General features: G+C 45.1%; 1 protein-coding gene across 3 annotated transcripts in view; it reads right to left on the reverse strand.

The window, feature by feature from the left end:
- Window positions 1-24,481, reverse strand: part of MARCHF6 (membrane associated ring-CH-type finger 6) — a 1,229,180-nt gene that overhangs the window by 18,412 nt on the left and 1,186,287 nt on the right. For all 3 annotated transcript variants that reach the window (XM_082259541.1, XM_082259540.1, XM_082259539.1), the window contains one exon: window positions 12,090-12,225. In XM_082259541.1, coding sequence (XP_082115667.1) covers window positions 12,090-12,225 — 136 coding nt within the window. The remainder of the gene's footprint in view (window positions 1-12,089; window positions 12,226-24,481) is intronic.

The following is a 24,481-nucleotide window of genomic DNA, read 5'->3' on the forward strand; positions in this document are numbered from 1 at the left end:
CCAGTCATGAGAGCTGTCAAACCAAGTCTCAGTTATCCCCACAAAATCTAAGTCCTCCTCAAACATCAGCAGCTCCAGCTCTCCCATCTTGTTGGCCAGGCTTCTGGCATTGGTATATAAGCCTCGTAATTTTGATGTTTTTAGGCTGCTCTCTTGATTTTTCCCCGTACCCACCCTGGGTATAGGAGCTCCGAACACCCTACCGCTAATGCCCCCATTTCTGCCCTCTGAAACTTGCTTTCCACTGGCTAATTCTACATCTGTACCCTCCCCCCATTCCCTAGTTTAAAAGCCCCTCTAACTTTTTGGCCATCCTCGCACCCAGTACGGCTGCACCCACCCCATTTAGGTGCAATCCGTCCCTACCAAAGAGCCGGTGACCGACTGAGAAGTCGGCCCAGTTCTCCAGGAACCCGAAACCCTCCTTACTACACCAGCTCCTCAGCCACTCGTTAACTTCCCTAATCTCCCGCTGCCTCTCTGGTGTGGCTCGAGGTACAGGTAGTATTTCGGAAAATACTACCTTGGAGGTCCTAGTCCTCAACTTAGCGCCTAAGTCCCTGAAATCGTTTAGGACTCTCCGTCTTGCTCTGCCTATGTCATTGGTACCCACGTGTACCATGACAGCTGGGTCTTCCCCAGCCCCACCCAATAATCTGTTCACCCGATCCGCGATGTCCCGAACCCGAGCGCCCGGCAAACAGACTGTTCGGCGCACACGGTCTTTGTCACAGATTACACTATCTGTCCTTCTAATAATTGAGTCCCCTACCACCAGCACCTGTCTTTCCTTTCCCTTTCTCCCGGCCTCACTGGAGGAGTTTTTCCCCTGGCAGCTAGGGGCGTCGCTCTGCTCCAGCAATGCTGGTCCCTGACTGGTTTCCCCAACATCACACAACGGGGCGTATCTATTGGGGTGCTCCAGCCCAGGATCAGCCTCCTTGCCTTGTCCCCTTCTACCCCTCCTAACTGTCACCCCTCTGCTCTGCTCTGATGCCTGCACCTCCGATACTCCGCCCACCTCTGTGCAGGCCCCTGTCTGCACCTGATTGGTACAATCCTGGCTCTCCTCCGGTATGGACATTCGTCTCAGTGTTGCCAGCTGCTTCCCTAGATTCAGGACCTGAGCTTCCAGGGAAGCAACGTGCTTACATTTTGCGCATTTGTATTCGCCCTCGATCGCATGACCGAGGAACGCATACATATCACAAGATGTACACCGAGTCGCATCTCCACACCCGCCGGGCATTGTACCTACTATCTAATCTAATGGGGATTCAGCGATTTAAGTCTATCCTATGTGGCTATTTCCTGGCTTCCTAACGCTACCTTCTCACCCTCTGGTATTCCGCTTCACTCACTTGACACCGGTCAGTCACCCAACACTCACAATCTCACAGCCCGGTCAGACGCACAACGCTGAGTCGCACAGCCCGGTCAGACGCACAACACTAAGTCGCACAGCCCGGTCAGACGCACAACACTAAGTCGCACAGCGCGGTCAGACGCACAACATTCAGTCGCACAGCCCGGTCAGACGCACAACACTGAATCGCACAGCCCTGTCAGACGCACAACACTGAGTCGCACAGCCCGGTCAGACGCACAACACTCAGTCGCACAGCCCGGTCAGATGCACAACACTCAGTCGCACAGCCCGGTCAGACGCACAACACTCAGTCGCACAGCCCGGTCAGACGCACAACACTCAGTCGCACAGCCCGGTCAGACGCACAACACTCAGTGGCACAGCCCGGTCAGACGCACAACACTCAGTCGCACAGCCCGGTCAGACGCACAACACCGAGTCGCACAGCCCGGTCAGACGCACAACACCGAGTCGCACAGCCCGGTCAGACGCACAACACCGAGTCGCACAGCCCGGTCAGACGCACAACACCGAGTCGCACAGCCCGGTCAGACGCACAACACTCAGTCGCACAGCCGGGTCAGACTCACAACACTGAGTCGCACAGCCCGGTCAGACGCACAACACTGAGTCGCACAGCCCGGTCAGACGCACAACACTGAGTCGCACAGCCCGGTCAGACGCACAACACTGAGTCGCACAGCCCGGTCAGACGCACAACACTCAGTCGCACAGCCCGGTCAGACGCACAACACTCAGTCGCACAGCCCGGTCAGACGCACAACACTCAGTCGCACAGCCAGGATGAAGAACTACCTTATCCCTCTGAATCACTAAATATGGAGACTGGTCTGACAATGCAGCCAGTTCTGACACCCTGTGTGCAGAAGTAATAGCCACCAAGAAGGCCACCTTCTGGAATAAAGTAAACAAGGGAATCTCCCTGATGCTTTCAAAAGGAGGTTTCTTCAGAACCGACAACCAAATTAAAATCCCAGGGCGATAAGGGCGCGCAGACTGGTGGAGCCAGGTGCCGCACCCCCTGGATGAAATTCCGCACCAAGGACTTAATAGCCAAAGGCTTCTGAAAGAAGATTGCTAATGCTGAAACCTGACCCTTGATGGTGCTCAAGGCTAGTTTCTGCTCAACCCCCTTTCGCAGAAAGGCCAATATTCGGGTCACCGAATAGGTACGTGGAGGAATTTCTAAAGATTCGCACCACGCGAAATACGTCTTCCATGTGCGATCATAGACCTTGCTGGAAGTCGCTTTCCCTGCTTTAATTAGCGTAGGAATAACTGAAGCTGACAACCCTCTGTCCTTCAGTACCTGGGTCTCAATGGCCAGGCCATTAAACCCAGCGATTGTAAAGCACAATGGAAGATCGGTCCCTGAGACCGCAGACACTCCTTGAGAAGAAGTTCCCAAGGAACGTTCGCGACTAGCATGTCCAAGTCGGCCGGACCGGCTTGACGAGGCTAGCCTAGAATTTCCAGGACAACTGGAGTTCCCTCCATCTCCATCCTGCGGAGAAATCTCAGCAGCAATCTGAGATGAGGGAATCCCTTTAATAGCTGACACTGCCTTTACAGGCCGTTCAGCGCATCTGCTGCGTCCACTGAAGCATCGTGGGCGCGCGTTACCAATCTCCGCGCCTTCGGGATGCTGTGAAGAAGGCACAGATGGTGAAATCCTTGGCGAATGACTACGTCATCACCCTGATATTGCCTGAGTGGATCCGAACCAGGCTGCCCTAGAGCTATCTGGCCCTGGCAATCCGACAAAGTCTGATCGTTCTCTGTTCCCACACATTCTTTAGACACCTGATTCCTATCACGAGTGGTGATTTCTCCTGGTTAAACATTAGAGACCGAAGTCACCCGGCTAGAGGCTCCTTGGTCTGTCCGTTCAACCGGATCCGATTCTTGTGGGGAACTGATGCTAATCTTTGGAAAAGGTAAAGAAAATGATCTGTTCAGGGAACGGTAACTACCGCTCCCTGTAGTACTTACGCTGACCCAGCATTTTAACCACAGCACACGTCTGAGGATTACCGCTGACATAGATGCATGCCCTAATAGCGGGGTAGCATCCAAGGCTGCGTCACAGACAACCTGTAGTCTTTATATAATCTGTTCCATCAAAACAGATGTTGCCTGGGGGATACCTTTCCCCTTCAGGTCCTGGCGCACCAATCTTGCCCATTCCGTAAATGTCTGAGAACTAGATCAAATGACAATAACTGGTCTAAAGGCTGATCCTATCAGGGAAAGATAGTGCGGGACTCCGCTTCTACCTTCCGATCCACCGAATTCTTAAAGGACGAAGCGTCCTCCACTGAAAAAAACCGCGGCTTTATTCAGTCTGGAAATAGGTGGATCCACCACTGGTGATACCGTCCATTTCTTAATGAGGGATTCCTCAAACGGATAGCATCTAGTAATGCGCTTGGAACTAGTAAAGGTACGCTTAGAATGATCCCATACCTCTTTAATCTTTTTACCCAAACACTTGGGTAAAGAAAAAACCTTCACCGTCCTGGTGGGTCTGCTAGTACCAAAGGGAAATTCCTTTTTATTTGCCTCTGCCGGAAAAAACCTCAAGTCTTAAGGTTTCCCGAACCGCACAACTAGTGCGTCCACCAATGCTTCTTCCTGATTTATGGCGGAAGCATGAACGTTCTCCTCACTGTCTGAGGGAACCTTACCTGAGATAGCCCCTGCAGAGGGGCCTGCAGCTGCAATAACCATCTCAGCATCTGAATCTGAAGTCTCAGACGATATAGGGGTAGGCGGGGGTCGCTTTCTTGACCCCCGTTCCTGACAGGCCGTCTCCACCCGAGCCACCAAAGACTTCAAAACTGCTGTGAATGCATCCATACTCTGTGCACTGGCGGGTCCCGCAGCCCCCCCGAGGGAAACCGGTGGGGGTACCTGTGTGGCAGGGTCCATGATAATTCCAGATACTGCTCGGAAAAATCAATTTGCCAAAAAGAAATAAAACTTTTTTTTTTTTTTCAGACCCCCAGCGCCACAAAGCCCCTCAGTGTTGCCTGCTTAGGGACCCCTATAGAGCGAGAGAGAGATAGACCCCAAAGCTCACCACTTACTGCTCAGAGTTTCAAAATGCAACTTGTTTCAGCATTGTCTAGAACAGACAGGAAGTCTTCCCGGGAAGAAAGGAGGCGGCTCCGCCCCTCTGCACGCCTTCCGGCGCCTCCCCTAGCTCCACGAGGTGTTTGAGTCACCTCAAACATGGCCGCCCCCATGCTGGAGACACGAGGCTACGCCAAAATGGCGGCCTCGTGCAAACTACCAGACAATGGTGGCGGCCTGCACAGAATAGCGGCATGTCTGCAGAAGGATCTCGGCCTCACAACCCTTCACCCTCATGGTGGTCAGCGTGGTCGGCGGTACCGGACCCTGGCGGGCCGTATGCGGTCCATGGCCGTCGGGAGGCATCTGCTTAGCTGGAGGAATGATCTGGAATGCAGTATACATATCTAGACATCGCCCTGTGGCTTCTGACAGGTAGGATACTTTATACTATCACAGTAAAGTTCTAGTACTGCCACTGACTTCATCATTTTAACATCTTTGCAATTAGATTGTCAGCTCCCAAACCAAGCCTCCTGGCTTTTTGTTCACAAAAATCACACTCAAACAGGGGGATCTGTGACATGTTATAGGATAGAGGGAAGACCCATCCTTACCATTACAGCGAGGGGCCCGCGTTCACCACAAGACCCGTCAGGGGGAAAGGGGGAACATACTACTCACCATACCGGAACCAGGCGGGCGCCAACTCCTGACAGTACCCCTCTCCACCAAGGTGGGAGGGCTGTCGACCAGTACGGACGCCGTGACTCATGGTCTTAGGCGTTTCGGCGAGACGTTTAACTCGCAGGGTCAGTCCCCGTCCAGTGGGACTATGTCGCGGCCGACCCAGAGCGGAGCTATGGCCTGCGCGCGCTCGTAGGCTGAACTGGGGTGACCACTGGATCTCAACATCCAGCCCGTCGCCCAGTTCAGCTTTCTTGCTTGAAGATCTCACAGGAACACTGGAGAAAAAAAGCTGTCTAAAAAATCTTTTCTAAGAAAAAAATCCTGCCAGGACCGAAGATCCCAGCAAGGTATCTAGGTCCTTACTCCTAACTAGACAGAGAAAAACTGATTTGCTAGAGCAGGAAGTGAGAGGATATACCCTCTGGGACTGCCCCTAGGGTGTGGCCAGAACGTTTTCTTTCCTGTCTAGTCCTACTCCTGTAGAGGGCAGCATAACCCGAGTGTGTTGAATCAACGAGGACTACGTCTGTCAATGAGCGACAGAGAAAGTCGGTTTCTTGTTCAATAAAGAGTTATACTTCACCCTCAATCTAGAGTCTCGTCTCTTATTGGGGGAATCGGATACAAGGGATTTCTATGCTCTTCATACACCCTTGGATAATCACTAAGCTCTTGTAAGAGCTTGTGTAAGAGCTTGTTCCTGCTTCACTCTCTGGGGAAAGAGCTGGTCATCCAGGGAAACCTAGCTGCGGCAGTTCGTGGGGTCTGAGGCAGTTATGGTGTCTGGTGGAGTGCTTGGAGCCCTTGGGAAGCACTAGGAGCATCCGTCAACGAAGGTGCCGGATGATCCGTTACATTGGTGGGATGGCGTCCTAGTGCGAGGAGAAGCAGCTCTCTGAGACACCAGTAATGTTATCGAGCAAGCTAACACTCGTGCGGCGTCCCCATAAGAGGAGAGGTACAGATATCAGCCACCATGGAAGAGGAATTCGTACGGAGGTTGCAAGAGATGCAGATACATCACAGGGGACCAGTGTCATACCAGGTTCTGCTAGGATGGCATGATTCTGTGCGCTTGGATTTCTGTAAGGAAACACTAGCTCCTGAGCAGCGCCACCAAGGAGAAATCCTCCCCCCCCCATCCAGAAAAGGTACTGGTTGCAGTATGGATTGCGGGAGCTGTTTTTGGAAGATACACCGCACAAGGAGCAGACAGCTGAATTAAGCAGGCTGGTCTGGGCAGAGATGCGGTTGGAAGAGAGCTATAGAGCCCTTCGGTGGCATGTATCCCAAACATGCCCTTGGATAGCGGATGACAGACCAGCGGAAGGCTTTGGCTACGGCGGCCGGAGACTGTTGTGCGAGAAGCTGTCAGGGAACCCTAACTTTGGGAGCGATTTGGAGTAGCAGTTAGAGGAAATTATGGATTACAGAGAAAGGATTCTTTACATCTTGGAAGTGCTCTGGGCACTGGAAGATGTGTAGTTTCTGGCCGTTAAGGAATGGGAGCTGGAGATCGCCTACAGACGGCTGCTGGACTCCGCTCAGTGCCAGGGCTGGGCTCCCCTTGCCTGGGAATATCCAGAAGAACCAGCTGACAGTCCAGAAATCCTGACTGAAGAATCGACAATATGGCACAGTAGTAGTGTGCTTTGCTCACCTGCACCCACGGACCTGGATACGGAGGTCTTATGGCGAATGCAGCAAGTGCTGACTGACCTGGATGAACCTGTTTCTTCACAGGACAAGCTTGGATGGAGGAATGTGTCTGTCCAGCCACTGGATAAAGGTATGGGAGAAGAGGAAGCCATCTTCATTCCCAAACCACGGATCACAGATGTAATTGACTTTTCATCGGAGGATGGTATGGATAAGTCACCTGCCAAAGTGTTGCCACTGGGCCCAAGTGCCACCAGCCCATGCCCTGGACTTTCAGCAATTCCAGAGACTGCTGGAGGATTTAAAAGATTTTTCTGCTGAGGAGGAACATCCCAGTGAGCTTACAACAGAAGAGCGGGCATCCACCCGAAGCCAACAGATCAGGGACTCCTTGGTCCTGTGGCTTACCCAAATCCGAAGGTCCAGAGAATTCGGGTGTTTGTTTCACTTGAGAAGAATTTCCCTGTGAAGAACCCTTGTGTGAAACTGAGCGAATGGGACCGCCTCGAAGGAGGACATCAACAGCTGAACCGCTGACTGGAGCTTCTTGAGTTTTTCCGGGGGAAGAAACACCCTGGCTGAGGATGAGTCCAAAGTCAGGCCCAGACAGACCAGTCTCATGACAGGGGTCAGAAACGACTTCTGAAGATTCAAAATCCACCCGAACTCCTCCAGAGTTCTCATGGTGACCGCCAAGTTTGCTGTCAGCAATGCAGGGCACTCCGCATGGAATATCAGATTGTCCAGGTAACCCAGGACCGATATCCCCCACTACCATAACAGTGCCAGGACTGGGGCCAACACCTTTGTGAAGACCCGGAGAGCGGAGACGAGACCACAGGGTAACGCCACAAACCGATAGTGATCCTCTCCCACGGTAAAACGGAGAAACCGTTGGTGAGTGGCACAGATTGGTATGTGAAGGTAGGCATCCTTGATGTCTATGAAAGCAAGGAAATTCCCCTGATGTAGGGAGGCCACCACCGTGCGAATAGTGTATATCTTGAACTTTTGAGTGTACACAAACACATTCAGTGCCTTTAGGTCCAGGATCGGACGCACCTTGCACTACTTCTTGGGAATCGTGAACAGGTCGGTATAAAACCCGTGAAAGCGTTCCGCGCGCGGAACCGACACCATCACTCCTTGCTGTAGCAGGTCTTGCACTGCCCCATAGAGCGCCCGCAAGCGATCCGGGAACAGGCGGACATTGAAAGGGAAAAACCTGACCGGAGGTACGGATCGAAACTCGATCTTGTATCCGGACCGCACGACATCCCGGACCCACCTGTCTGGGATCCGGGCCAGCCACAAGTCTGAGAACTGCCAAGGGCGTTCCCCCAACCCAGTCACGGGTGCACCTTCAGGCCGAGGGGGCCTTGTACGCAGGCCTAGAGGAACAGCACTAGTAGAACCCACCAGAAAACTTTGAAAAAAATGACAGAAAAAGTCCCACAGCGCTACAGCGCCCCCCCTGGAGGTCAGGAACATGCTGAAAAACCCCCGCAGAGAGAGATTATGCCCCCAGAACTCATTGTCCTCAGATAGCAGCAATCGGATTAGGAAGGTCTGCACGTGTCAGCAGCTGCTCAGCAAAAAGGAGTGAGCCAGGAAGCGGCCCGGGGTGAAGGGAGAGGCTCCTCCCACCAAAAAACAACTCCAGGTACACCCACCAGCCTGCACAGCAGAGACTCCACTGCAAAATGTCCGAAAAGGGATGTACCAAGATGGCCGCCATCATAGAAGCAGACGAGGCTACAAGAAAATGGCAGGCCAGTGCAGTAACCAAGCCCTACAGGGGGACCCCCCGCCAGCCCTCCTAACACCATCCAGCTGGAGAAACCCACCGAGGACCCCCCCGCACGATCGCCCTAGAGCCGCGGACGGCACACCCCCCGGCCCCCCATGTGTCCACCCCAAAATATGCCAGGGAAGAGGGGGGGGGGGAATGTTTACTCATCGTACCAGGATCACAGGCGGGAGCGATCTCCTGACAGGACCCCTCCCTGCCGAAGTAGGGGGGCTGTCGGCCAAATAGGAACGCTGAGACATAGGCCTAGACCCTGCCGTGTGCGACCTGGCAAGACGTTTAACTCGCGGGTCCAGTCCCCGTCCAGTGGGACTATGTCGTGGCCGAACCAGCGTGGAGCTAAGGCCTGCATGTGCTCGCTGGCCAGCTGGGGTGACCACTGGATCTAGATTATACAGCCCATCGCCCAGATCCGGCATAGTTGCTTGAAGATCTCACAGGAAAAAATTCTGGAGAAAAAGGCTAGCTAAAAACAAATCTACATAAAAAAATACTTTTATGCCAAGACCAAAGATTCCAGCAAGGAACTAGATCCTCACTCCTGACTAGGCAGATTAAAACTGACATCCTATGCAGGAAGACAGAGGGTATACCCACAGGGACTGCCCATAGCTTAGCCAGACATTTTTCTGCCTAGTGTCCTACTCCTGTAGGCGGATGGTATATCCCTACTGATATGCATCAGAGGACTGCTTTCTTCAATGAATGATGGAGAAAAAACAATTTTGGTTTTGGGTTTACTACTTTAAGCTTTGTTGGTTCTGGTATATTGAATATCTTACATGGTTACATAGTTAAATAGTTAGTGAGGTTGAAAAAAGACACCAGTCCATCCAGTTCAACTTATGATGTGTGTGTGTTTGCTGTTAACCGTACATTGTATACCCCTCTATGTTGTGGTCTTTAAGGTGCCCATCTAATAGTTTTTTGAAAATATCAATGCTCCCTGCTGATACCACTGTTTGCGGAAGAGAATTCCACATCCTTACTGCTCTCACAGTGAAGAACCCCCTGCGTATTTTAAGGTTATCCGCCTTTCCTCTAGTTTTAGTGAGTGGCCACATGTCTTATTGTATTTCCTTTCTCTGAATAGGTTTTTCCATATGCTAGGGTTGCCAGTACAATATTTGTACATTGATATCATATTCAGTCAATATCAATCAATCAATCAATCAATATCAATCGTCTCTTCTCCAGAGATAATAAGTTCAGTGCTTGTAGTCTTTCCTCATAGCTGATGCCCTCCATTCCCCTAATTATTTTTGTTGCCCTTCTCTGGACTTTCTCCAGTTCCAGCACATCCTTCCCGAGGACCGGTTCCCAGAACTGGACAGCATACTCCAGATGTGGCCGGACCAGAGCCTTGTAGAGTGGGAGAATAATCTCTTTATTTCTGGAGTGAATCCCCTTTTTTATACATCCCAGTATTCTGTTGGCTTGGCATTGCATGCCACTGCCAAGCCTGTTGTCTACCAGTCCAGTACCCCCAGGTCCTTTTCCATCCTAGACTCACCCAAAGGTTCCCCCCCTAGTGAGTAGCTTGCTTTCTGGTTTCTGGCACACAGGTGCATTACTTTACATTTTTCAACATTAAACCTCATCTGCCATGTAGTTGCCCACCCCATAATTTTGTTCAGGTCCGCTTGTAAGGTTTCCACATCCTGCCCAGAAGATATTGGCCTGCTTAGTTTAGTATCATTCGCAAATACTGAGATTTTACTCGATATCCCCTCCTCTAGATCATTTATGAATAAATGAAACATGTTTTCATGTGGTGCGTATTACAAAAACATGTAGAAGGAGTTCCCCTCTGGGTGGGACTTTAGAGGCAGAAACCAGGACTTGAGTTATTTGAGTAATATATTTATTAGTACAATTGACACGTGTTATATACAAACTGGTATAAATAATAATATGGCATAAGACATGTAACAAAACCACATGGAAAGCTTTCTTTTGTGTCTATTTAACTTTCCATGTGGTTTTGTTACATGTCTTATGCCATATTATTATTTATACCAGTTTGTATATAACACGTGTCAATTGTACTAATAAATATATTACTCAAATAACTCAAGTCCTGGTTTCTGCCTCTAAAGTCCCACCCAGAGGGGAACTCCTTTGTTCTACATTTCATAGAGGGATGATGGCAGTACCCAGGATATAAGCACTGAACCCGAATAACTTTTCTGTATTACAAAAACAGATATGATCACAATGCATTAATAAAATGAATATATTTGTTAATGTAACCTTTACTGGCACAGACTTTTTAGTCTGACACATGTAAGCAGATACTGTAGCTTTGCTTCTATTTGTGATTGAATAAAGGTGGCAATTTATTAGGACTGCAGGAGTTTTGCGTGTATGTGTGGGTACACACACAGTATATATACGATACAAGTGGTTACAGCATAGTAAACATGACTTTTCACACTTGCTCATAATACTGATGCTAAACAAACTATAGTGTTAATATGATTTGTTTAACGCATGTTAAAAAAGCCCCCCAAATACCCTGTGCGCATTTGACCTGCATTAAAAACGCATCCCAGATGACTATTTGTTTGTCTGTTGTGAGCACGGGAACCCCACCGCAAGAGCATGCTAGTGCGTTTATGGCTCGTTACCAAAGATTCAAATGGAAGGAGTTAAGATGCTTTAACTCCTTTCAAACTCAACATGTAGCTTCAATTTTGAAGCACAGCAACACAACAAAAACCCTTCATGTTTTGATAATGTGAACAGCTCTGTGTGCTGTCTATATTATCAATAGCAATATTCAACATAGCATTATCAATTATCAATAGCAGACTGCTTTATGAGGTATTTGAGTAGCATTAAAAATGTGCCTCAAACTCTGTTTTTAATGCCAGTGTGAACAGGGCCTTATTGTTAGATCAGAGAATACAGCAACTTCAGGCATCCCTGCCCTTTTTAATTGTTAACCTGCGTTATGCAGTGAAAATGGAGATGTGTGTTCAGGTACCAATTAGCTGGAATACTATTCATAACACACTCTTGCTTACAAAAAGGAGGATTCTTAGTTTCCATATATTGCAATACATGTATGAGCTGGCTTGCTCTGCAGTTGGCCAGCTTGAACATTTATGAAAACTAAGAATCCCCTATTTTATCAGCAAGAATTTGCTATGAATATGTATGTAAGTGGCTGCACCTCTTTGTATCACGTGCTGTATATATGGAAGCTTTTTAGGACCTTAACACATCACCATTTATTAATGAATAGAGAAGGTTAATTAAAAAGGGCACGGATGCCTGAAATTGCTGTATTCTCTTATGGAACAATATGTTAAACTTACTTGTGCATTGTATTTTGTCCATTTATTCTTGGTAATACACCTAGCAGCATGCACAGATGGCTATTTTTGCCTGCTGGTGCTGTCTATCCTCCTAGACTTTGTGTGGGTGTATGCTATGCTGGTAAATAGAATAATTACTTACTTGTCATTTTTTATGTGTTCATAAAGGCGCTTAAACTGTCGTATCTGAAAAGACAATATTCCCATCAAAATAACCACCATGAGCAGAAAAGGATAAATACGACGTTGAACCAGATTCTGCATTTCAGCAGTGACACCTGTAAGTTAAACCAATAAGTTTATAACATTTGCAACATGAAAAACTTTGAATAATAGGTACAAAAATGAGTAATTAATACAAACACCTCTGCAGTAAAATAAAAATAAAATGCTCCATCATTTTCAGTGCACTGGGAGCATGTGCATTACAGGAAATGTTATTTTTACTGCATGCTTAATGCCTTATTAAACCTGACTTAAAGCATTTGTAAAGTTTATGAAACTAAGACACAGGATATATTCTAGAGGATCATATATACATAAAAATGTTACATTTATTATAATAAAAGCCTGTCAAATATAATTTTGGAGAGCTTTTTTCCTGCAGTCATATGACTGCAATACCTCCAGATCAAAAGTGCTGAGCATGGTGGGGGGCATGTTTTCCTATGCAGAAAGTGATCTCCCTCTGTGATTGGTCACTGGGTGGCCTCACACTCTGCTTTCAACAGTTGGGGAACCATGGATCAGTCACAGCAGTGTGTAAATCCTTTGTGTTTGGGAAGGCATTCCTTGCTAAAGCCTGTTAATACTTTCTTAAGCTAGCTATCAGGGCTGCCAATAGGGGGGTACCATTGGTCCTGTAGGGGGCCCGGGCACACAGGGGGTCCCAGACAGCAGGGGGGAAAGCAACTGCAGACCGATGTCTTTTGCAGCTCTCTGCAGCTGCTGAAAGCCAGTTTCTCCCCCTCTCCCTCCAGCTGCTGGAGGGAAAGGCACAGACCAGTGCTGCCAACCAGCGTAACCATTGAAAGTACTGCTCATCTGAGTAAGAGGGAGTGACTGTTGATGAGTTGGCCCGCCGCCTCCTTAGCCAATCAGCATACCTCTGTAACCCACCCCTTACCCAGTCCGGCACATTTGACCACAAGATGCTGGCGGCCAGAGCAGGGATGGAGAAAATTTGATATACCGGAGTATAGGCTCCCTGCTAAAAGGTGGTATAGTCACATTCAGATCAAATCAGTCATGCAGCTCCCACACATGAAAACACTGGATAATTGTCACTAACAACATGTCACACACTGTAGAAGTCTAATCATCATCATCATCATCATCAGTGAGTTTTCCCATCCTGTGTGCAGTGTGCAGATTAGGCAATTCACACACAGTTCAGGGAATGACTCTCCTCAGTCTACTCACAGTGTTCATTTTTGTTTTTAGGTATACTTGTACACTGCTCAAAGGATGGGTGAACACACTGATGATTAGACTTCTGGAAGACCCTGCAGCCGGCAGTAAATGTGAGTGGGTGACATGTTAATGATGATCTTCAGCTGTTTCCATAGAGCTATATGTGCAGAAGACATGTGTGAGCCCTCCAGGATTTTTTTGACATTTTCCTTTCAGATTACCTTTGCAGGATTTAGGCTGGTGGGGCTAGGAGCTTCACGGACTTGTCAACCATTTACTGTCCTCCTGTGCTTGAACAATTGGCTGTTAGAAAAGTAGAAATTGGAACTGCTAATTTATTTTTTGGGCACGTTGTTATATCCTTGTAAGGCCCCGTTTACACATAGTGCATTGATCAATGTTTTCCACACTGGAAGAACACTGCTAGGACACACTTGTAGTAGGATTGCAGTCTCTGACCATCTCCTATAGTATGTCTGCAGTCTCTGACCTTCTCCTGTAATATGTCTGCAGTCTCTGACCTTCTCCGGTAGTATGTCTGCAATCGCTGACCATATCTTGTAACAAGTCTGAAGTCTCTGACCATCTCCTGTAGTATGACTGCAGCCTCTGATCATCTCCTGTAGTTTGTGTGTAGTTTCTCACCATCTCCTGTAGTATGTCTGCAGTCTCTGACCATCTCCTGTAGTATGTCTGCAGTCTCTGACCATCTCCTTTAGTATGTCTGCAGTCTCTGTCCATCTCCTGTAGTATGTCTGCAGTCTCTGACCATCTCCTTTAGTATGTCTGCAGTCTCTGTCCATCTCCTGTAGTATGTCTGCAGTCTCTAACCATCTCCTGTAGGATGTCTGCAGTCTCTAACCATTTAAGAAACCATTCTTTACTTGAGAACTTTGCTTTCGGAACACTACAAACCCGACTAGGAGTTTCACCAGGAGGTTTTGTATAGTAGGCATTGCAGGATATATTTATCTTGGAGATACTTATGGCCAAGCCAGGTAAACCCCCTGATCTCAGCAGCATGGCAAATCCACCAGGGGGTTCTAAAAACTCTAGGCCACAAAGACACCTGTTGTCATTTGGGTTGGATAGTGAGGTAACAGTCGATGTATGTCAGAAGGTGCAGGTGATGACCATAACTTTCCTCGATTTAGGCAGGGGTTGAAAAAAATAGCCAACCTGCAGGTTAGGCTGAAAATACCAACTGTGTAAAACAGAGCTCAATTTTGGGGGAACATCATATTGCTATGTTTGAGTCATGTCCCCTCTATTTTTTTTTTTTAAATATATCTTGTGAACATATTTTTGTCTATTTGTGTATTAACTTGTTATCTTAGGTATTGACAAGAATATCTGCAAATACAAGGGCCACTTACTTATACTTTAGGTGGTTTAAGTACAGTTATCATTTAACCACTTAAGCCCCGGAAGATTTTACCCCCTTCCTGACAAGGGCCTGCAGAAGTGGTAGCTGCAAATACAGTGAAGGAGTTTAAGCATGCATGGGATAGGCATAAGGCTATCCTTCATACAAGATAGGGCCAGGGACTATTCATAGGATTCAGATATATTGGGCAGACTAGATGGGCCAAATGGTTCTTATCTGCCGACACATTCTATGTTTCTATGTAAGGGCCTATTTTGCGATTTGGCACTGCGTGAATTTAACGGACAATTGCACGGTTGTGCGACGCTGTACCTAAACGAATTTGGCGTCCTTTTTTCCCACAAACAGAGCTTTCTTTTGGTGGTATTTGATCACCTGTGCGATTTTTTGATCATGCGCAATAAACAAAAAAAGAGCGTCAATTTTGCAAAAATAACAATATTTTTCACATTTTTTGATATGAAATTCCCCCCAAAAAATGTAAAAATCTAAATTTTTTAACATTTTAGGCCAATTTATTTTTTTACCATATGTTTGGTAAAAAAAAAAAAAAAAATTGCAAAAAGCGTATTTTGATTGGTTTGCGCAAAAGTTATTGCGTTTACTAACAAAGGGAAAGATTTTTGTCATTTTTGTTGTTTTTTTTTTTAACGCGTAATGGCGGCGATCTGAGATTTTTTTTGCGGGACTGTGACATTGGGGCGGACAGATCGGACCCTTGACTGACATTTTTGACACTTTTGGGGTTACCAGTGACATTACTACAGTAATCATTGCTATACATATGCACTGTTACTGTAAAAATTACACTGGCAGTAAAGGAGTTAACTGTATTGGAGAGGGAGGGGTTAAGTGTGTCCTAGGGGCATGTTTCTAACTGTGATTGGCTGTGGCTGTGTGTGTAGTAGATAGTAGAACCGTTTGATCATCATTCCTACACAGGGAGAACTGACAGGCGGCTTTGTTTACATTAGCCGCCTGCCTTTCTCCCGCTGTCACGGACGATCGCGAGTGCCCGGCGGACATCGGGTCCACCGGGCACACGCGCGGGGGGGTCCGTGACCGAGCTGGAGCGCGCATCCAGCGGCGCGCGCTCGCTCCCAAAACCCTTACAGGCTAGCGACGTACCCCTACGTCGCTCTGCCTGTGAGGGGCTGACTGCCGACGTAAATAGTCGTGCGGCAGTCAGCAAGTGGTTAAGTTAATGAACACTGCTTCAAACACCTCAGATTTATAGCTATATAAATGGAACACTGCTGTCCTGTTAGTTAGACTCCCTGTAGGGATCTGTAAAACATGCTATCTGACTTTTAATTAAGTAATAGGTAATACATACAAGATGCTGCCAAATTACTAATTTGGTAACTGACAGCAACATATTCTGCTGTAAAGACTATCAAACGTGAAAAGAAAACTTCAATTATTTTTTCTTACCAGTGTATATACTTACTAGAAAAGGTTATCAGAAATCATATATCAGGGGTTTTCACATGATCTGGTTCTCAACCCCTACTTAACAACTACCAGCAAACACTGTAGCTGAGTTACCATTAGAAATGTTACCTGAATTCATCTTTTTCTGACTTTTCTGTAATAACATGTTAGCTGATGAAAGTACACTTCTTCAAACTTGAATCAATCTTCCAAAGCAGATTTGAATTTCATTGAGGATTATAAAAAAACACCTAGCATTTTGTGCATCATTATTGTTTTTTGGGTTTTTTTTTGTATTGTAAATGAAGTATACCTTTAAGTGATATTCCCTTTCCTATTGGAGATACATTTAATACTTTTTGTGACTTTGCTTTAAATACTAAAGGAAATGTTTGTCATATTGTCCACATCACAACTGATGGGCCTGGAAAACAGACACATTTTCTATCTGATGAAAGCTACATCCTTTTTTTTTTGTTCTTTTATTTCTAAGATATAACTTTAAGCCCCGGTTCACACTACTGCGTGTGCGGGGTTCGCATGTCATGTCGGAGCGCACTGCTCCGACATGACATGCGATCAGCTGTGCGGTGCGAGTTTAGCCATACAGTTTCTATGGCTAAATTCGCATTGCACCCGCAGCAAACACGCACAGGAGGCATTTTTGCTGCCGCATCAGGATCGGATCGCACAGCGGTTCACACTTGTGCGATCCGATCCTGTGCGAACTGCACGATCGCACTGCGATATGCGATCAAACTGGGGGTGTCGTTAAGATTACATTGACACCCCCAGCGGATCGCATATGGCAGTGTGAACTGCCTGGGGTGCGTGTGCGATGCGGGAACAGGCTGCGAATTCGCAGCCTTCCCGCATCGCATCAGTGTGAACCGGCACTAAACCTGGATTCTTTTTGGTTAATTAAGAAATGTATTATTCAGCTTATGTCATCAATATTATATTTGTAGGTTGCTTACCTCTATTATTCAAAATATTTAAATACCATTATGGTGTACTAACATTCCTACATATTTCTATTATGCAAACATTTATCTGAATGTAAATATTTACAAGGCTTTCACATTTACATAGTAGTTGAGGTTGAATAAAGACATCAGTCCATCCAGTTCAACCTGTACAGGGTGTGTGTGTGGGTGTGTCAGTGGCCTGCTTATTTCCCATAACCCTGAATGTTGTGATCTGTGAGATGCACGTCCAAGAGTCTTTTAAAAGTAGCCATACTCCCCGTAGCTACAGTGCCTTGCGAAAGTATTCGGCCCCCTTGTAATGTGCGACCTTTTGCCACATTTCAGGCTTCAAACATAAATATATAAAACTGTAATTTTTTGTGAAGAATCAACAAGTGGGACACAATCATGAAGTGGAACGAAATTTATTGGATATTTCAAACTTTGTTAACAAATAAAAAACTGAAAAATTGGGCGTGCAATATTATTCAGCCCCTTTACTTTCAGTGCAGCAAACTCTCTCCAGAAGTTCAGTGAGGATCTCTGAATGATCCAATGTTGACCTAAATGACTAATGATGATAAATAGAATCCACCTGTGTGTAATCAAATCTCCGTATAAATGCACCTGCACTGTGATAGTCTCAGAGGTCCATTTAAAGCGCAGAGAGCATCATGAAGAACAAGGAACACACCAGGCAGGTCAGAGATACTTTTGTGGAGAAGTTTAAAGCCGGATTTGGATACAAAAAGATTTCCCAAGCTTTAAACATCCCAAGGAGCACTGTGCAAGCGATAATATTGAAATGGAAGGAGTATCAGACCACTGCAAATCTACGAAGACCCGGCCGTCCCTCTAAACTTTCAGCTCATACAAGGAGAAGACTGATCAGAGATGCAGCCAAGAGGCCCATGATCACTCTGGATGAACTGCAGAGATCTACAGCTGAGGTGGGAGACTCTGTCCATAGGACAACAATCAGTCGTATACTGCACAAATCTGGCCTTTATGGAAGAGTGGCAAGAAGAAAGCCATTTCTTAAAGATATCCATAAAAAAAGTGTTGTTTAAAGTTTGCCACAAGCCACCTGGGAGACACACCAAACATGTGGAAGAAGGTGCTCTGTTCAGATAAAAACCAAAATCAAACTTTTTGGCAACAATGCTGTCAGAATTATTGGGGAGATCAAATAAAGGAAAAATTTAATTTTAGCATAGTCATATATAGATATTCTATCTTATATAGAAACTTTAAGCAGTGGCCTCCATATTGTTAGAAGGTCACTGAAAGTTTAAACTCCCTTTTAGGCAAAAGTGTCTATTCAACAGATTTCTAAAAGTTGACCTAAGTTAATAAATAGTCTGTTTAACTTTCTTTAGATAAAGTCTAGCTGATGCTATACCAAGTTAATCTTGTTTGTGTGGTGATCATAAAACACTGGTCAAGTATTCTGTGTTTAAACTCATTTAAAAATAAGATTTACAGATACATTATAATCTTATGTAAAGGAATATTAACAATGAAATATATATATGAATAACATACATAGATATGTAGGAAAACTTTATATATTATAGTGGTTTCATTATTGCTAAATCCTAGCTTTAACTGATATTGATGACCTTGCCAGAGTCTAGAAGGTCTGAGATTGTAAGCTCTTTGTCAATATGAGGGTTCAAAGTTTATTTTTAGGTAAATAATGCTGCTTTATTGCTATATACTGAATCTAAGAGCAATACAATACTGCCATCTTTGGTGACTGACTGCTACTAATTGAAGACTTACGGCCCGTACACATGTAGCGATTGTCGGCCGTAAATATTCGGCCACCGTCCGATTGTCGGCTTGTTAGTATGATGCTTCCGACAACAGACTGCGACTTTTCGGCCGAACAGAATCTGGCGTGCAGACTTTAAAATTTTTGTTGGCCGTCACCAGAACGGCCGATTGTTCACCAGTCAGTACAGAATTCGGCCGACAAACAGCAGATTAGCAAGACTGGGCATGCTCAGAAAAGAAAAAACACGGAAAGTTAACCATCACATGACATCACTTCTGCAGTCGGCTGTTGTTGGCCGACAAAATTCGTGTGCAGTCTTTAGCACTTTTCAGCTGACAGGACAGCACCGGACAAAAGACGGCCGATCGTTCGGCCGACAATCAGTACATGTGTACGGGGCTTTAGGCTGAAAAGTAATTTCCAATATATCTAGATATATATATATATCCCCAACCAATAAAGTTACTCCTTTTGGGTTCAACATATGGTAATTTTACAGCCCTTTTGTTCAATACAATATAAAAAGGGAAGCCCAGACGAGAGAGAGACACATCACATTACACAACAGTCATTACACATACAACACACACGCTACTCACATCCATACTTATACTCATCTATACATACTCCATTTTGCTCCATCATTTATCTGAAACTTTGAGGGATGCCAAACAAAACTCCTCCCTAAATGGCCACCATCTTGGGAAGGCAGCCATCTAATGCCCCATACACACGTGCAGATTATCTGCAGACTTTTGTCTGCAGACTTACCTTTTCTATGTAGTGCAAAGGCCTGCCGGATTGCATACAAATTGAAAGTGTTTAGGTTTGACCTCATATTATATGGTTTTGGTAAGTCTGCAGACAAAAGTCTGCAGATAATCTGCACGTGTGTATGGGGCATTAAGGACTCTAGTAACGACCATTTAAGCTAGCCGCCATCTTAAGTGTGGTAAATATACCTTGCTGTTTAATTGATTTTATTCAATATTGTTTATTTCCTTCCTTATATGTTTTATATTGCATATTTAAGGGTAATAAGATTACAATCCCAGCCGTATAAACCATGGCAGATTTTTCTCTAAAAAAATGATTTTTGCTTTTTATAAATTTTTATTAATATCAGATTTAGCGCATTATTAGCGTATTAGTCCCCCGTTTTGCATAGCCTATTCTCGCTTCATCTGCAGTGGAGTGACTATCGGCTGCGCAATTCGCAGACAATTAGACAATTGTGGTCCGTTTGTATAGAACACCTATTTATGGTTTATACTATACCTGGAGAAAACGTAATCTTGCTTTATTTTTACTTTCATTATTGAGCTACACATCACATTGCATTCACCGTTTTAAGTTTGTATTTCATGTCAGAGTTATCTCTTTGTGTCACCTCAAGTTTAATCATTTATTGTGAATACATGTCTTGTGAATAAATATTTTTATATATTCCATACTGCAGTTTTCACTAAGATTGGTATATGCTTTTAAAAAGAAATTAATCGATAAAAAGAATTCGCTACATATTGATTTGTGGAAATAAGTGGAGATTCTCCTACCTTACAGATCTTTGCTTATTGACATAAATAGACACTGTTATATTCAGAGCAGTATAAATATTCTGACAATGCAAAACGTTATGTTTGGCGTAAAAGCAACACAGCTCATCACCCTGAACACACCATCCCCACTGTCAAACATGGTGGTGGCAGCATCATGGTTTGGGCCTGCTTTTCTTCAGCAGGGACAGGGAAGATGGTTAAAATTGATGGGAAGATGGATGGAGCCAAATACAGGACCATTCTGGAAGAAAACCTGATGGAGTCTGCAAAAGACCTGAGACTGGGACGGAGATTTGTCTTCCAACAAGACAATGATCCAAAACCTACAGCAAAATCTACATTGGAATGGTTCACAAATAAACATATCCAGGTGTTAGAATGGCCAAGTCAAAGTCCAGACCTGAATCCAATCGAGAATCTGTGGAAAGAACTGAAAACAGCTGTTCACAAACGCTCTCCATCCAACCTCACTGAGCTTGAGCTGTTTTGCAAGCAGGAATGAGCAAAAATTTCAGTCTCTCGATGTGCAAAACTGATAGAGATATACCCCAAGCGACTTACAGCTGTAATCGCAGGAAAAGGTGGCGCTAAAAAGTATTAACTTAAGGGGGATGAATAATTTTGCACGCCCAATTTTTCAGTTTTTTATTTGTTAAAAAAGTTTGAAATATCCAATAAATTTGGTTCCACTTCATGATTGTGTCCCACTTGTTGTTGATTCTTTACAAAAAACTACAGTTTTATATCTTTATGTTTGAAGCCTGAAATGTGGCAAAAGGTCGAAAAGTTCAAGGGGGCCGAATACTTTTGCAAAGCACTGTACCACCAATTGTGGAAGAGGGTTCCACATTCCCTTACAGTGAAGAACCCTTTATGCAGCTTAAGGTTAAACCGCCTCTCCTCTAATCGCATTGTGTGGCCACGTGTCTTCTTGCACTCCTTTGGACTAAATCATTTTCTACCTATGCTAGGATCGCCATTGAGGTATTTGTAAATCGCCATCAGGTCTCCTCACCAAGGAGAATAAATTAAGTGCTTGTAATCGCTCCACATAATTAAAGTGCTCCAATCCCCTTATTAGTTTAGTTGCCCTTCTTTGGACTCTTTCCAGTTCCAGCACATCCTTTCTGAGGATTGGCGACCAGAACTGGACAGAATACGCCAGGTGTGGCCGGACCAGGGTTTTATAAAGTGGTAGGATTATAGCTTTATCTCTGGAGTATATCCCCTTCCTTATGCATGCTAATATTCTGCCGGCTTTGACAGCTACAACTTGACATTGCATGATATTACTTAGTCTATCTTCCACTATCACCCTCAAATCCTTCTCCATTCTGGATTCCCCCAGAGCATAATTTGCGTTTATGTTTTTAGCCCCCAAGTGTAATACCTTACACTTCTCTACAATAAATCTCATTTGCCACGTAATTGCCCACTCAGTTATTGCCCTACATATCTTTGTGTCATCTGCGAAAAACTGAGGTTGAGCTACTGATTCTGTCCTCTATGTTATTGATGAATAAATTAAACAAAATTGGTCCCAGGACTGAGCCCTGGGGTACCCTACTTACCACTCAAGACCAGTCTAGGTACACATTTTTTATCACCACCCTTTGGACACGCCCATGTAACCAGTTTTCTATCCAAGAACCAACCTTGACGTCAATGCCTGCAGACCTTAGCTTGTAGATTAAGCGTTTGTGGGGAACAGTGTTGAATGCTTTAGCGAAATCCAGAAACACCACATCCACAGGTCTCCCCCTATCTAGCTCACAGCTCACCTACTCACAAAATGTTAGCAGATTGGTTTGGCAAGAAAGTTTTTTGTGAACCCGTGCTATTTACTGGTGATGATAATGCTGTCCTTAGCAAACTCTTGGATGTAGTCCCTTAGCAACCCATCCAATAATTTACATACAACTGATGTCAGGCTGACTGGTGTATAGTTTCCCGGAATATCCTTCCTCCCTTTTTTGAATATTGGTATCACATTAGCTTTCCTTCAGTCACCCGGTACAGTTCCTGTCAATATACTGTATGTGAAGATTAGGAACAACGGTCTAGATATATAACCCTACTGAGTTCCCTGAGTACTCTCGGGTGCAAGCCATCTGGTCCAGGTGATTTATTAGTATTAATGCTATCAAGTCTTTCCTTGATTTCACCCTCTGATAGCCACTGCAGAAAGTCTTGCGGTGTTGTGCTAACCAGACAGTCCTGATCTGTATATCCCTCCTTTTCGTGTGTAAATATGCTATGCCTGCCTGCTGATCCATATTTTGATTAGTGTATTTCATAATCAGAGAGAATTTACTATTTCTTGCTGAATGTCTGCTAAAATAAGCTCAGATAACCTTACAGTTTGTTATTTTCAACCAGGTCTGACCTGACTTATAGAATTACGCTGAGATGGAGAAACAATACACAGTACTGTTAGGCAGGAAGTAGATACTGGGCAGGGCATGACCAAATACTACTTACTCTATGTACTGTAGATATACTGTATAATTATAAACTGTACATTGAACCTAGGTTTCTAAAATACTAAAGTTGATATGATAGTTTACAGTAAACTGCAATCACATATACTAAAAAAAAAAAAAAAAAAAAGGAATAATATTGTTTTCATTTAAAGTGTATTTACATTTCTGCAGTCAAATTTGAAACGCCACTTTAGGTTTGGTGGTATGTATTCCCACTCACACAACATACCTAAAATGTTTTTTTAATATTTCAGACCAGAGATATTTCTCAGGAGGAGGTGTCATGGCTAACTTCCAAGGTTTTTTGGACAATGTTAGAGTGAGTCTGTGCCAGGTCTGTCATCAATATACAAGCCCAGCCTCTACACCTTTAACCCTTGGTTAGGGCAGAAGGTGTTCAATTTTAGTTACAATTGATAATGAAGATCTGCCTGCACAGTACAGATGAGGTTAATTATGGCAAACACTGCCCAACCCCCTCAAACAATAAGAGCTACCTTGGTTTATTTTCCTTCCTGGAGGGTCCAGAATAGAGCATCTAAAAAGGTAAGATGCAATTTTTATTTATATATACTGCATGCCAGTTTGTGGGCACGCATGCGCGGTATACTGACCCAACCGGCGTGACATCACATGGCGGTGGTCTCATTGTCAGCTGGGAACTCTCTCAGAAGAGATATATGAGGTGGGTGCTTCCTGGGGCCGGATAGTAACTACCGAACCAGACACAAGGACACAGCAGTGGCTGTGATTGGAGATCTTCTATTGGAGACCTTTCTGCTTGTCACGTAATGCTGGCTGAAGCCTTTGCTTTACTGTCTTTAATGATTTACTGAAACAAGCCTGGAGGTCTCCCCTTTGTTGGTAGAGGGATTCCATAAATCTTGCTTTTCTTTTGGTAGAGGGATTCCTCCATAAATCTTGCTTTGCTGTCCAAAGTTACAACCAAGCACATAAAATTCCCCCCCCCCCCCCAAAAAAAATGTTGAGGCCCTCCACCCCACATATTTGCACGTACAAACGTAAACACACGTTTACATATACGCACCTACATTGATTGCGATACATGTTACATATCCCCGCACATGCTGCAGGGGAAAGTATTATAATACCTCCTCCATAACGCTAAACTGATTACCTATAGGGGGATTTTGAAGGGTCGCCTATAGAAAATATAGGGTACTGAAGTTTGTTGCTATTTCACGGGCGCACACACAATTAAGGTTTGACATGTTGAGTCCACCTTTGTTTTTCAAATGGTTTTATATCTAAAAGGATGTGGTGCTTCCACCAGATGTCCAGGTAACCCCCATCTTCCTTGGTATTCATTGGTATTATTATTTTTATTTTTTTAACCACCTCAATACTGCCATACGTATATTTACTGTACAAGCTGGTATTAAGGTGGTTACACTGGGGTCACGGTTGCAGATACGGCCATGATCCTGGTACTGTTTCTTTCAGGCAGTGATTCTCTTTCATGTACAAATGATCAGAGTGGCTATACAGC

Source organism: Pelophylax lessonae (genome assembly GCF_965119305.1).
Source record: "Pelophylax lessonae genome assembly, chromosome: 5".
NCBI classification, from domain to species: domain Eukaryota; kingdom Metazoa; phylum Chordata; class Amphibia; order Anura; family Ranidae; genus Pelophylax; species Pelophylax lessonae.